This window comes from Cucurbita pepo, chromosome LG04 (genome assembly GCF_002806865.2).
Source record: "Cucurbita pepo subsp. pepo cultivar mu-cu-16 chromosome LG04, ASM280686v2, whole genome shotgun sequence".
Lineage (NCBI taxonomy): Eukaryota > Viridiplantae > Streptophyta > Magnoliopsida > Cucurbitales > Cucurbitaceae > Cucurbita > Cucurbita pepo.
Genome location: NC_036641.1, coordinates 12,177,825 through 12,191,943, shown reverse-complemented (window position 1 = coordinate 12,191,943; position 14,119 = coordinate 12,177,825). Strand labels below are relative to the sequence as shown.

At 33.7% G+C, this 14,119-nt stretch overlaps 1 protein-coding gene across 1 annotated transcript in view; it reads left to right on the top strand.

Annotated features, from left to right (window-relative positions):
- Positions 1 to 14,056, top strand: part of LOC111793694 (serine/threonine-protein kinase ATM) — a 58,257-nt gene extending 44,201 nt beyond the window's left edge. Inside the window, exons 52-79 of the mRNA XM_023675697.1 lie at positions 295 to 361; positions 435 to 509; positions 1,344 to 1,460; positions 1,835 to 1,999; positions 2,073 to 2,171; positions 2,308 to 2,459; positions 2,622 to 2,823; positions 2,918 to 2,965; positions 3,626 to 3,709; positions 4,894 to 4,977; positions 5,085 to 5,165; positions 6,442 to 6,531; positions 6,608 to 6,670; positions 6,748 to 6,888; positions 6,979 to 7,035; positions 7,270 to 7,329; positions 8,006 to 8,100; positions 8,207 to 8,315; positions 9,337 to 9,426; positions 10,217 to 10,296; positions 10,372 to 10,450; positions 11,225 to 11,263; positions 11,569 to 11,676; positions 12,118 to 12,249; positions 12,369 to 12,503; positions 12,596 to 12,661; positions 13,478 to 13,621; positions 13,790 to 14,056. Of these exons, the coding sequence (XP_023531465.1) occupies positions 295 to 361; positions 435 to 509; positions 1,344 to 1,460; positions 1,835 to 1,999; positions 2,073 to 2,171; positions 2,308 to 2,459; positions 2,622 to 2,823; positions 2,918 to 2,965; positions 3,626 to 3,709; positions 4,894 to 4,977; positions 5,085 to 5,165; positions 6,442 to 6,531; positions 6,608 to 6,670; positions 6,748 to 6,888; positions 6,979 to 7,035; positions 7,270 to 7,329; positions 8,006 to 8,100; positions 8,207 to 8,315; positions 9,337 to 9,426; positions 10,217 to 10,296; positions 10,372 to 10,450; positions 11,225 to 11,263; positions 11,569 to 11,676; positions 12,118 to 12,249; positions 12,369 to 12,503; positions 12,596 to 12,661; positions 13,478 to 13,621; positions 13,790 to 13,867 (2,740 nt within the window). The 3' untranslated portion in view covers positions 13,868 to 14,056. The remainder of the gene's footprint in view (positions 1 to 294; positions 362 to 434; positions 510 to 1,343; positions 1,461 to 1,834; positions 2,000 to 2,072; positions 2,172 to 2,307; positions 2,460 to 2,621; positions 2,824 to 2,917; positions 2,966 to 3,625; positions 3,710 to 4,893; positions 4,978 to 5,084; positions 5,166 to 6,441; positions 6,532 to 6,607; positions 6,671 to 6,747; positions 6,889 to 6,978; positions 7,036 to 7,269; positions 7,330 to 8,005; positions 8,101 to 8,206; positions 8,316 to 9,336; positions 9,427 to 10,216; positions 10,297 to 10,371; positions 10,451 to 11,224; positions 11,264 to 11,568; positions 11,677 to 12,117; positions 12,250 to 12,368; positions 12,504 to 12,595; positions 12,662 to 13,477; positions 13,622 to 13,789) is intronic.
- Positions 14,057 to 14,119: the final 63 nt, after the last annotated feature.

Here is a 14,119-nt window from a genome sequence, read left to right as displayed (position 1 = left end):
TGTACGATCCAAAGTTATTTTCTACAGCACATACAAACTCAAGTTTAATGAAATCATTCTTTCTACAATCATTCCTTCTCCTAATTATGAATACCCAATACAAACCAGAATTTCTACTCGCATTTGCCACACAGCCCGAACATGGTCTAATTAACCCAAACTTCACAATCCCACCCTTAATAAATCGCAAGAAAGATTTATCAAAACTGTGGTCAATTTTTCCTAATAATAGCAGTTTTATTTTGTATCTAGCACTGACACAAATTTTCTGGGTTCTGCATTCTAAAATATTAGTTGTTTGCGGGCATTGCAAGAAGGAGACTTTGATGAATTTTACAGAAGATTCAAAGATTCAAAGCAGGTAATATTTGTCTCTTTTATCTGCATTGTCCGAGCTCAGATGTATATGTTTACTCACTCATAATATATTGCAGGAGTTAGTGTGGTCCATAACTCATGCAAGTGAAGAGAGCACCGAATATATATATTCAACCATAATTAAGCTCCAGGTGGGTAACTTTTATCTTGCTTCATGGGATAAATGGTCCTGGAGGATGCACCATCCCGTCAATTCCCAGAACTAGGAGAACAAGTGATTTTCTTGGTTTGAGTGTTTCACTCTCACCAGATATTAGCTTTTAACGATTTCCCATCATGCTTTACAGCACATTGAATGAATTTTTGCATGTTTTCTTTTTTGTCAAATTAGTCCTTTTAGTTGGGTCTGATTTTCAATTTAGTCACAATTTAGTTATTATGATTTGGATTTAATTTCAATTTGATCCCTATGGTTTGATCGCAAATTATTCTTGTAGTTACCCAATCGAATATGTGGCAAATTTTCTATTTACATTGTAATAAGCGTGTTTTCTTAATTTGGTTTAGCTTCTTATATTAGGGTAATTTGAGTAAAAACCAGAGAAAATTAAGTGAGTTTCTGGGTAAAAATTGTAGGGACGAGTGGTATAACCAAATTATAAGGGCCAAGTTGAAACATTAAAAACCATATTGACCTCATTGAGACTTCTAAAAGCATTAAAACCCAACTGGAACTGAAGTTTTTTTTTCCAATTTTGATTTCTCTCTTTTTCTTCGTGGTGGAAGGAGGGAGTTATAGAAGTCACTAATTCCTGCCATTTCATTGAATGATTACTGCCTTCTAGATATCTCTATGCTTGTCAAACTCATGTGTCTGAACTATCATTATTAATCGACTGGAGATATAAGATAAAATATGTAAAACAAGCCTTCTAACCCATTTTTTAATGGACTGCTCTTAATGGAAAACAGTAAACAGAAAGGAAAAGTATAAGATTTTGTCCCATTTCTGTTTACCAATGCAGATCTATCACCATCTTGGTGTGGCATGGGGCTTACGTTGGACAGATTCTGAAGATTCAAATTTTTTTCCTGGGAAGCCGAAAGTGTCCTCAGATCATGTAATTCCTACAATGGACCAGGTAATGTTGTAAATTATGGCCAAAGTTAGGGTAATCTTGTGTTTTGCATTTTAGAGTTAGGAGGCAAAATTGTATATGTATCGGAGGGGTAGTACCCGTTCTTTGTTCATCAACTAGACTATAACCCCAAATTGTTTGAATTGCTCAACTGATCCTGTCATCTAATTATTCAAATCTCCCTGACAAAATGAATGTTAACCTCTATTTTATTCATATACAAAATGCCATTGCCTGACATAAGTATGATGGTTCAGCGTATGTTTAATTGAGGAATGTTAACCTCTATTTTATTCATATAAACTTTTTGTTCGCATCTCAAGATACCTATCAAAAATTGAGGATTGTTGTTTGACAAGGTTTAACTATTGATCTAGTTATCATTGCTGAATTCTGATTGGAGCTGCATTGTGAAAAAGACTCAGCTACATATGGATTTGTTAGAACCTTTTATAGCATTTCGTCGAGTTCTACTTCAGATTTTGAGGTGTAAGGAATGTATGGTGCAACATCTCTTGCAGTCTGCTTCCACCCTTCGCAAGGTACATGAATACAATACCATCTGGAAGCTGCAGCTTAGTTCAATTTTCTGATTTCTAGTCTTCTAATTTTCAGGGATCTAGGTATTCTCAAGCGGCTGCTGCCTTACATGAGTTGAAGTCTCTCTGTCTTCGAGAAGAAGAAGAGAATTCACCATTGTATTGGCTTGGAATGGTATACAACTTTTATTCCTCTTGTGAATGTAAAATATTCTGTTCAACCGTGTGCACAAAACTCAAAAGTGATGGTGGTTTTCTTTTCACCTGATCCAATATTAGAAAATTATGCAATTTGTCGTTTGCACTGGCAGCTTGAAGAAGCAAAGCTGTTGCGTGCCCAAGGTCGGCATTCAATGGCAATTAGCCTTGCAGAATATGTTTCACAACACTTCCAACCCAACGAGGAAGCTTCAGATGTATTACGCTTGGTTGGAAAGTGGCTGGCTGATACTAGATCAAGCAAGTAATATATTTTGTCCATGAATGAAGGAAGTCCTATCTTTCAATTGTCTTGATATATTTTGTCTTGTTTTATTTTATTTTGGTGACAAGAAACTGGTGAAACCTTTTATACTATTATCTGTTTTTAACTGTAAGCTATTTGTGTGTCTGGCCCCAAATGCAGTTCAAGAACTATTTTAGAGAAGTACCTAAAACCTGCAGTTTCCCTTGCTGAAGGTCAAGAGTCCCTAAATAAGAAGTCGGTTGGGAGACAGAGCCAGACTCATTTTCATCTTGCACACTATGCAGATGCTTTGTTTAGGAGTTACGAGGAAAGGCTCAACTCTAATGAATGGCAAGCAGCAATGCGTTTGAGGAAGCATAAGGTACTTACTCAAGAAAAGTATGGAATCAAACGTCAAGGGGATTTGTAATGAACAATTAATTATCATTTTGAACCAATATCTTATGACCATACAGACAATGGAGTTGGAAGCACTCATTCGACGACTGAAAAGTTCAACAAAGGTTCATCTCTTGTTTTTCTCCTTCTCAAAACTATTTGCCCACCCGACTATATTACATTTTGTGTTATTTAGTCATTTCACTTTGTGCAGTCAGTAAATAGTATTAACACGATGACCATCAAAGTTTGGCTTTTTCTATTTTTTGGGCGTTGGGGTGGGAAGCCTTCTTTCATAATAATTTTGTTTCTATGAAGTCTTGTCAAGAAATCCTAAATAAAAACTTGAAGTGTTTTTAGTTATCACTTTTTAAAATATACTTGAATCTCTGTCAAATTTCATCAGTGAAAAATAGATGTTGGGAAACATTCTTTTTTCAAGTTATACGAAGATTTAAAAAATCAGAATAGAAAACCAGTAATATTTAAAAGTAGAAACTAAAAAATAAATTATTATCAAACTAACCTCAAGGTACTAAACATTTTAACTTTATATTGTTGTATATATATGAGGAGATATATTACCTTTATTGGTTTGTTCTCAATATATATTAGTGGAAAATATTTATGTTAGCTGTAACAATTTATTGTTCATTTTATTTTATTTTTCATGCATTGGGATTTTTACCTAATATTATAAGACCATGTATTTCCTTCTTTTTCTTTTTTTATATACTATCTGAATACAACTATTTTATTCCTTTTTTATCTGCACTTTGATATAGGGTGAGAAGACTGATTTAACAGTAAAAATACAAGAATTACAAAAACAACTTTCCATGGACCGGGAAGAGGCCGACAAATTGCAGGTATTTTTGACTCTCCATTGTTGAAAAGTATTCTAGTTAAGCTTTGCTTTCATACTTTACGTTCAATTTGTGATTTGACCATCTGAAATATTACTCTAATGCAATCAGAAACCTGTTGTACAATTTTCAAATTGCAGGTATGTTGATTTGTGCTTTTGTCCATTTTTGGAGCATGGACAAGGACAAATATTTTAACTGATAATTCAATATCTGTAGACATGAAATACATTAAGCATTCCAAAAATTGTCATTATTACTCTCTTTATATCTATTGACAACATATATATATATATATATATATATATGTATGTATGTATGTGTGTGTGTGTGTGTTTGTATGTGTTAAAATATTTTTTTAATAAAAAATGAAACTTTTCATCGAGTAAATACTACAAGACTAATGCTCAAGGATATCAACCTGGACAAAGTAAGCAACCTGAAAGAAGAACAAAAACGAAAATCCGAAGAAGACACCAAAGGAAATGGCAAAAATAGATGATAAACACAAAAAAGACTAAACAACCAGAGCCTAAGAACACCACCAAACCACCTAAACTAAAAAAGAAAAAATAAAACCAAACACTAGAGCATGGAAGAGCTTGAGAAACCACACAAAAACCAAAAACAGTCCACTGAAAACTTTTAAGGCCAACAAAAACTTTTAAGGGGACTCCACCAAACCACCCAGGGAGTTGAGAAGATCAAAGGAATGTGTTAAAGATTTCATACAGTTTGGGGACCGTTTCTTCTTTTTGTAAACGAAATATTGTTTATCTAAGTGACCAATAATTGTTTTATCTTTTATCTAATGTTTCTATATTTAGTATTTTTTAACTTTTTTTGCTCATGCTCATTTATTCGTTCATATCAGCATGTCCAGCCCATCCGTTACTGCTAAAATTGAAATAAATTATACACTAATACAATATTGACACTCATCTTGGGACACTAAATGGCTGATGAGCCTCTTAGAGTAGATTAAGCAGTAGTTTGCTATGTAATCGGATGGTCAAGCCTTTCTATGTATAGTAAAAGTGTCAAGGGGCATGTTGCAGACTCAGGACATGTATCCAAAATAGAATCCATGCTTCACGTCTTCATGTTTCTATGGAGCTTTAGACTCTTTGTTTTTACATGCAACTTCATCAAAGGCTGCTGTTTATTTCCTGCAATTTATGTATCAGGATGACCGAGACAATTTTCTTAGCCTAGCATTAGAAGGATATAAACGATGCTTGGAGGTTGGAGACAAATATGACGTGAGAGTGGTATGTACTAATTGTCCAGTTCCCCATTCAAGGCAAAGTCAATAGGCTAACTGAAGTTTTCTGATGATTGGTCAATTTTCTCCGTTAATGAGATACACTGGTTCCAGGTGTTTCGGCTAGTTTCACTATGGTTCAGTCTTTCTTCTAGGCAAAATGTCATAAATAACATGCGAAGCACAATTGCTGAGGTATGTCAACAATTTTTTTGTTCAGTATACTTTTCACGTTGTTTTTATGCGGAGCACAATTGCTGACACATAAGCTGCAACTAATTAAAAAAAGTTTTTCTTGTTATGTTGAGAATTTAACTAATGTCATACCCTTTTTTCCCATCAAAAGCAAAAATCCTTTGGAACAATGCATGAATGGCAATTCTCTTATGGGCTGTTTTGTTTGTTTGTTTGTTAGTTGGGAATCTAGATAACTGAATCTTTAGATGTTTGGAGTTTTTATAATTGTGTCTGTTTATAAAGAATAATTTATAAGAATGTATGAGGATATTTGATAACTGTGTGTTTTGCAAGATTTGTGTATGAGAATGTCTTAATATTATTTGTTATACCAATAATGCCCTTACTAATCTCTAGGTAACCTACATGTTAGTTTAGTACAATTTAAATTTATATATTTTATATTTATTAATTTTAATGTTTTATTTTTATATCAATTTAGTTTATACTAATCTTATTTGTTATTTTGGGGAACAAATTAATTAATATCAGTTTCAGACTTTTATAAAATATTCAATATAGTTAAATGTAAAATATAAATATAATTAATTACATAGGATTGTTTATTTGTGCATAAATACATTAATTTATTACTAAATACAAAATTAAATGTGAAATAAAGAAAAATGATGAAAGCAGATCGTATAAAAAAAATGAAGGGCTAAATGTCACTAGAGGTATGGGAATCTTAAAAACCCATGATTCAAAAGGACATCCAAAATTAGTTAGATGCCTTCTTTATAGGCATCCTAAGATATCTGAGCATCTCAAAATACCTAGGTGTTACTATATTTCTGCAAAACAAACGTAGTAATCCAAATGCCCATTTCATGGAAATCTTGGATCCCGTCTGAACAAACGGCCCCTCGAATATTTGGTTTGAAGGAAACCAAAGATCTTGAAGATAGCTCCTTGATTAAAAAGATTGTTTCGAACTCATCAAGATCAAAGCTTCTCGTGGTGTTCTTTATCTCAAGTCTTTTAAGGCTATTCATTCTCTGATATTTGTTCAAAGTTTCAAACTGGAAGCCATTTTTGTAGGACTTTTTCTACTCTTATTTTAATTTTCGTTTGTTTCCTTTTATTTTTCTGTCTATACTTTGTAGAGTTGGCACTTTTGTACTCTTTTTAACTGGTCAAACACTGATGAAAAGTTTTGTTTCTTGTTAAAAAAATTCATGTCATATTTTAAGAAAAGAAAATAAGTGTCTAATATAATTTTAAAATCTTGTAGGTTCAATCGTATAAATTTATACCTCTAGTTTACCAGATTGCTTCAAGAATGGGCTGCTCGAAGGATGGTCAAGGCACAAATAATTTTCAGGTTCTTAAGGCAGTAGTAAGTTTCTATTGGCATTTGATGTATGGGTTTATTTTGACGAGACCTTCCAATTGTGCAGGTAGCGTTGGTTTCTCTCGTGAAAAAAATGGCTATAGACCATCCGTACCACACAATACATCAGGTATTTGACTAAATTTTTCTGTCAATGTTATACTTTCACTTTGCTTTTTAGACATTTTTTTCAACTGATTTTTGCAGCTTCTTGCTCTGGCAAACGGTGATCGTGTCAAAGATAAACAACGCAGCAGAAACTCATTTATTGTGGATATGGACAAAAAACTTGCAGCGGAATATCTATTAAAGGAGTTAACATCCTACCATGGAGCTCTGATTAAACAAGTATTTCATAAAACTTTGATTTTTTCTTTAATATATGGTTATGTTGAAATTTCACGTGTATGCATATATAAACTAAACCTACTAACATAGGTCAAGCAAATGGTGGAAATTTATATCAAGCTTGCAGAATTGGAGACAAGGAGAGAGGTCAGTCGTGAAAAGAATTTGCAATTATGTTTCTTTCCACCCTGGGAAGTCCTAGTTAGTTTTCTTTTCAATATTATCTTTGACTTTTTAAAATTCACCCACCGTGGGGCTCAAACCTACGACCACAAGGTTAAAAGCCTTGCGCTTTACCAACTAAGCTAGACGAACTAGTGTAATATTATCTTCGACTTTTTGTGAAAGTTTGATTGTTTTTTTCCCCAAATTGCACGGCAGGATACTAATAAAAGGATGATACTTCCAAGAGAACTGCGTAGTCTTCGGCCACTGGAACTTGTAGGTTTTTCTCTCTCCATTTATTAGGTTAGGGTTTTTGGTTAATATTCGTAATTCAATTCATGATTCAAGATGCATGTTTAAAGGAATGTTCTTTGATCGTATCAGTAATCTAATTATTTTTCCTGGAAATCAGAGAGATTTTATTTAATATAGTTTATCTGGTAAACTTTGATCTATTTGAAGACATTCAGGCCTTGCCTGTTCTCTATACATTTGTTTTTATATATTTTTTATTTCCAAGAAATTGGCTGTGAATTTTGGTAACATGATAGCCAGAAATTCCACATCGATAACTCAATTTTCCCGGTAAGACCAAGTCTTTCCTAGAGGAAAGAGTCAAGTATAAATATTGTTTTTCATTTCCTAAATTTGGTATTGAATGAAGAATCATGAAATAGCAATTCTTTCCTTTGAGGCTGTAATGATGAATCCAGTTCTATGTTATGGCATCAAAATTAATTTCCAATTCATAAATTGATGTCTTGTATTCTTGAAATGAAAAAAAAAAAAAAAGAGTTATCTAATGAACTAATGTTCTCATCTTTGGAAAGCACCTGGGAACGTCCATATTTTTTCTTCTTTGACATCTGTGTATATAAATTAAAGGTCATTATCTTGTTTTCTTCATGGTAGAATGTTTTAACTTCTCTTCCACCTTGTATTTTGCTATCAGGTACCTGTCGTAACGGCTACCTTTCCAGTTGACCGAAGTTGTCAGTATCAGGAAGGCTCCTTTCCATATTTTAAAGGCTTGGCTGATACCATCAAGTATGTGTTTGTTATTCTTTCCTTCTTAAGACCTAGTTTTAGTTTAGAAGTTCTTTGTGGTATCTGGAAAAATTCATCGAGTAATTTTTAAAAAAAAATTATGCAGGATAATGAATGGCATAAACGCTCCAAAAGTGATTGAATGTGAAGGTTCTGATGGCCACATATACCGGCAACTTGCAAAATCAGGAAATGATGATTTGCGACAGGATGCTGTAAGAATTTAACCCACATTTTCATAAAATTTTATTAAAAACATAAACCTGGCATATTACACGCTGATAATTTCTGAACTGAGTAAAATTAGAAAAAATTAACTCTGCATATTCCATGGTGGTAGTTTCTGAACTAATTTTCATGCTTTGAGTGTTTACAAGCTTCTTTTGCTTAATTACAATGTATACAGATCATGATTGAGTGTACGAGTATCACCCTCAGAATTGGGGTACTAACTTAAATATCACAAATACAATCACCCAATTTTATTTAGAGAAAGAAATCGAATGATGGAATCTAAGATTAATTGAAAATAAAATATGGAAATAAATCTGGAGAGAATATCTTAGGAAATTGATTTCACTCAAGAGAACAATGACTCAACCATATTAAACAATGAACATTGATCATGCAAATAAATCGTATGTCAAATATGAAATAATGGACTTGCATGTAACTCATGTAAGATTATAAAACTGACATCTGTATTTAGCTTTTAATAATATACAAGACATTAAGAATTCTTCTCTTTGCAACCTCTAAAGGAATCGTAATCATTGACATGTCGAAACAACTTTCAACAATGCAATTAAATTCTAGTCTAAATCATCTTTTATCAAGCATAAACTTGTACCAATTATTCAAATAATCTATAGCCAAAAGATTATAAGCAATAAGCACATAAAATCATGAATGGAAGAAAAGCAATCAAAAAGCATTTAACGAATCGAATTATATATGTCTAATGGTTACATCAATGCCTAAGATAAAGAGTTAAGTCACTCGTATACTCTTTTTATCTTTTGTATTGTTACCTGTGTATTCTTTTGTTAGGTTACTTTTTCTTTTTTTTCTTTCCATGAAAGTTTTTTTTTTATCTAAAAGAGGAAGAAAAGAAAAAAAAAGGAAAGAAGGGAAAATTTTAAAAATTAAATTAATTAAATTTTTTATCAGGTGTATTTATTGTGTTTGGGCATAAATGTCTTGCCATGGAAGTCAAAAACTTTTGATCATTTGCAGGTTATGGAACAATTTTTTGGATTAGTTAACACGTTTCTGCAGAATCATCGAGACACAAAAAGACGGAGACTAGGAATACGGACATACAAGGTATCCCTCTAAAAAGATGAAGTTGAAATTCCTTTTGGCATAGAAGTTTAATTAAAACTATTTCCGTTTCTTTTTCTCTCATATAATTAATTGGTCTGAAATGTTATGTCTTAAACTCTTATGCTTTAGATTCTTACTTTTCTTTCATTGAAATTGACCTTTTAGCAACCCGACTACTCAAATTGGCATATGAGTCATCTTATATTATATTGGCATCTTTTCCGTTCTGGCCATTTCCGTGTCCATCTGCTCATGTTATTCTCATTCTTAACAGCTCAGCTCATATCTCCAAGTGCCCAATGTTTAGCACAATCTTAGATCTTATTACATGTCAAGGTGGAAGAATGTTTTCATTAAGGCTCCAAGTTTAGATTTGGGAGTGTGACATTTAAATTGTATAATTGATTTTGCTTATCATCTGCCCAATGTGTCTTTTTTAATCCCACCTCATTAAAGATTTTTTTCTTTTTTTGAGTTCAACAACAAAGGAGAGTTGGGATTCAAACTTCTGACATTTAGTCAATGATACAATGTCTTAATTAGCTTAACTATGCTCAAATGGACAAAATTAGCTTTGTTTTATCTGCCTAGATGAACAATGGATTGTAACTTGCCAATAGGCTATGTTTCTTTGTTACTTTCAACTATGTTAACATAATAGTAAATTGATCTCACAAAATTTTGAATTTGTTGTGAAAATGTGCAATGTGGAATCATATAGAAGTGTAATATATTTTCTTCAACATGTAAATAATCCAATAATTTTTTATTAATTTTATTTATCAATTAGGTCGTTCCCTTTACTCCAAGTGCTGGTGTTCTTGAATGGGTGGATGGAACTATTCCTCTGGGAGAATATCTTATCGGGAGGTTAGTAAATTCCAGTGGTGTTTACTCATTCGTGGGATTGGTTCTTTAAGTAATTAGATCCTCAAAACTTTTCAGCACCAGAAATGGAGGAGCTCATGGTCGCTACAGAATAGGAGATTGGTCATTTCTTGAATGCAGAGATTACATGGCAAAAGCAAGTACTCTATGCTTGTTCCTTTTATTTATGTCATAGCACTCATCTCATTTTCTCTTTAATATTTTTATTCTGCTGTATGTTCTCTGTCTCGTTCTACGATCTTTAAGTGACAAAAACTCCTAGTGTAGAACATCATTGCATAGGTAATCTTCAGATGTGTTTAGACATTGTTCTGCTCTAATTAATTACTTCCTTGTAAAACCCCATAATGACAAAGGTGACTAAGGTGGTTAGCGGCCCTGTGAATACTACACATCTACCACATTAACATTCTTTATTTTCTAGATTAAGGATTGTTCAAAAACACCCTGTGCTATGATGCAATCAACTCTAAAATAACAAAACGTTGATTTGATTGTCTCGGTCTATACTGGAGATGATCTCTATTTTGTTACTTCTTTATTTTCATCTAATTCTTCTATTAGGAGAAGAGAGAAAAAAAGAACAAAAAAAAAAAAAGAAAAAATTGGATCGGAGTTCTCGTTCCATTTGAAGGGATTTCATCTCAAAATTGTCCACGGTAAAGCTAAATCGTAAAACAGAGTACTTCAAATTTCGGGTTACTTTTTCTGAACTCGAATCGCCTCGACACCATTTCGAGTTTGAGTTCATAGGGCAAAGAGTATATATTGTATTTAGGAGTAAATGGACTCAACGCAGAGAAAAATATAATACATGTGGGTGAACATACAATAGCACCAATCAAGAAGGATGTTGGATGTTTTACATAATAACAAGACCATTTGAACAAAAAATAAAATAAAATAAAAGGAGAAGAACATGAAGACATCCTTCCAGAAAAAATTAGAGAAGAAAAAATACATGAAGATGTTAAAAATGAAATGAATTTAAGAGTAGGCTCTACTTAAGTTAACTAGTTTTCAAAATAGGTTCTGTACTAATTGTTGTGGTTGAATTTTCCATCTCTGGTGGAGGCTTTACATACTTCCCTATCACCTTTTGGTGTCTTCTGTGTCTCATTCTGTCTAGTTTAGCTTTGCTCTTTTTCTTTCNTGAGAATTTCAGGTTTGATTTTTTATTTTTATTTTTTTATTTTTTTTATGAGTAGAAACCGTGGATGCTGCATTTTATCCGATATTTGAAACTGATATAACTCATACAGGCCCGCCATGCATTACTTTTTTCTGGAGAGGTTCTTACAACCAGCTGATTGGTTTGAGAAGAGGCTTGCTTACACTCGAAGTGTGGCTGCTAGTTCAATGGTGAGCAATTGCTCTGACATGATTAGTATTTAAAAGCCAGGTTTTCTTATATAAAGAAAGAACCAACCCAACAGAGAAAACGCAAAACAAAATAGAAACACTAAATAATCCGCCCATTTCTACTTGTCCTGACCTATGTATTTGTAATGGGAGGCCTAACATTAACTTTGACCAAATTGTTTTGAATCTTTTGATGTAACCAAAACAAGTAGATGTAGTAAGTAAACAGGAAAAAAAGATTTATGAACCTTCTTCAAAGTAATCCTCAGCTTGATGCCAAAGAAAAATAAGTGCCCTCAATTTCATCTTCATAAATATTGGTTGAAGTTATAGGGAGGGTTTAGTTAAACATTATATTTGACTTGTGATTTTAAATGATGTTCCTCAGGAGTAAGTTCATACTAATTTGGTTGCAAAACTGAAAAAAATTCAATGCTTCAGGTTGGTTATATTGTTGGCTTAGGAGATCGACATTCCATGAACATTTTGATTGATCAAGTTACGGCTGAAGTTGTTCATATTGATCTGGGAGTTGCCTTTGAACAAGGCTTGATGCTTAAGACACCGGAAAGGGTCTGTTACACTACTAAAATTTATCCTTCATTTTTTTTTTTTTTTTTTTTTTGTACCATCAGAACTGACATATAGTATGATCATCATTCTTTGTTTGTTGCTTCAATCAATTATCTTAGGTTCCATTCAGGCTTACAAGAGATGTGATTGATGGTATGGGTGTTAATGGAGTGGAAGGGGTTTTCAGAAGATGTTGTGAGGAAACTCTCTCCGTTATGCGGACCAATAAAGAGGCACTGCTAACCATCGTTGAAGTATTACTCACGTTCCCTTAGAAAAAATGATTACTATTCAACACTTGTGTTTTTTTTTTTTTTTTTTTTTTTTTTTANTCAATTCCTTGCAGGTTTTCATCCATGATCCGCTGTATAAATGGGCTTTATCCCCTCTGAAGGCATTGCAGCGTCAAAAGGTAGTATGTGAATTGCTAGACCTTAGGATACTGTTGTAGAATGTAAAATATGTGTGGGATGCAGACACTCCCCAAATTCATGTTGGACAAATGGTTAAGAGATTTTAGTGTTAGACGAACACGACTCTCCACAATGGTATGATATTGTCCACTTTGAGCATAAGCTCTCATGGCTTTGCTTTGGGCTTCCCCAAAAGGCCTCATACCAATGGAGTTAGTATTCCTCACTTATAAACCCATGATCATTCCCTAAATTAGCCGATGTGGGACTTCCATCATCCAACACCTCCCCTCGAACAAAGTGCGCCTCCCCTTAATCGAGGCTTGACTCCTTTGGAGTCTTAGTCATTTTTTACTGCCTTCGAGGAGGGGCTTGGCTCCTTTTTCTTTAGGAGTTCTTTGTTCGATATTTGAGAATTTGAGGATTTACCAATCTATTGGCACGACTAAGTTTAGGGCATGGCTCTGATACCATGTTAGACGAACACGACTCTCCACAATGGTATGATATTGTCCACTTTGAGCATAAGCTCTCATGGCTTTGCTTTGGGCTTCCCCAAAAGGCCTCATACCAATGGAGTTAGTATTCCTCACTTATAAACCCATGATCATTCCCTAAATTAGCCGATGTGGGACTTCCATCATCCAACATTTAGGACCTTATTAATCTAAAATGATAGCAATTAGAGTTGAAAGGGGTACAGTGTAGAATACCTTCAACAAAAGTGGTACAGCTTTTACTCAATTTCATCATTGGATGGTGCAGCATTTTTATGTTTATTGAACAGATGCTTACCTATATATATATCTCGATAGGAAACTGATGATGACCTGGAGACTAGTCTAGAAGGCTCAGAAGATGAATACGAAGGGAATAAAGATGCTGCACGTGCATTGTTGCGAGTCAAACAAAAACTAGATGGATATGAAGATGGCGAAATGAGAAGTGTGCATGGGCAGGTAACTTCCTATTTTTCTTCATCCACAATGCATGAACTTAGAGTGTGTTTCTTCACATTCCAAGTTCGTTTATGATGAGATTGAAGGAAGAAAGCTTGTTCTATTGCACCTTTTTTAGATTTTGACACTATAGTAATATCTTTGACCCCCTCCCCCCCAAAACAATAGGTCCAACAGCTTATACAGGATGCTATCGACCCCGATCGTTTGTGCCACATGTTTCCAGGCTGGGGAGCATGGTTGTGATGAAGGATCTTACTTATTCACTGCCCCATTTGAGCACCCAATATCTTGTACAGTCAGCTTTTCTTTCTCTCTGTGTTCTCTCTGTTTATACGTATACTTGTAAATGCCCCATTTGAGCATCCATTTTTCGATGATTTTATGATTTATTAATTACAGTACATTAGTTTTGGAGTTTGGTTTGCCATTTTATTAGCATCTTGCTGTGCGCATGAGAGCTTTTAGAACAATCTTCACAAAATAGTATGAAGGGCG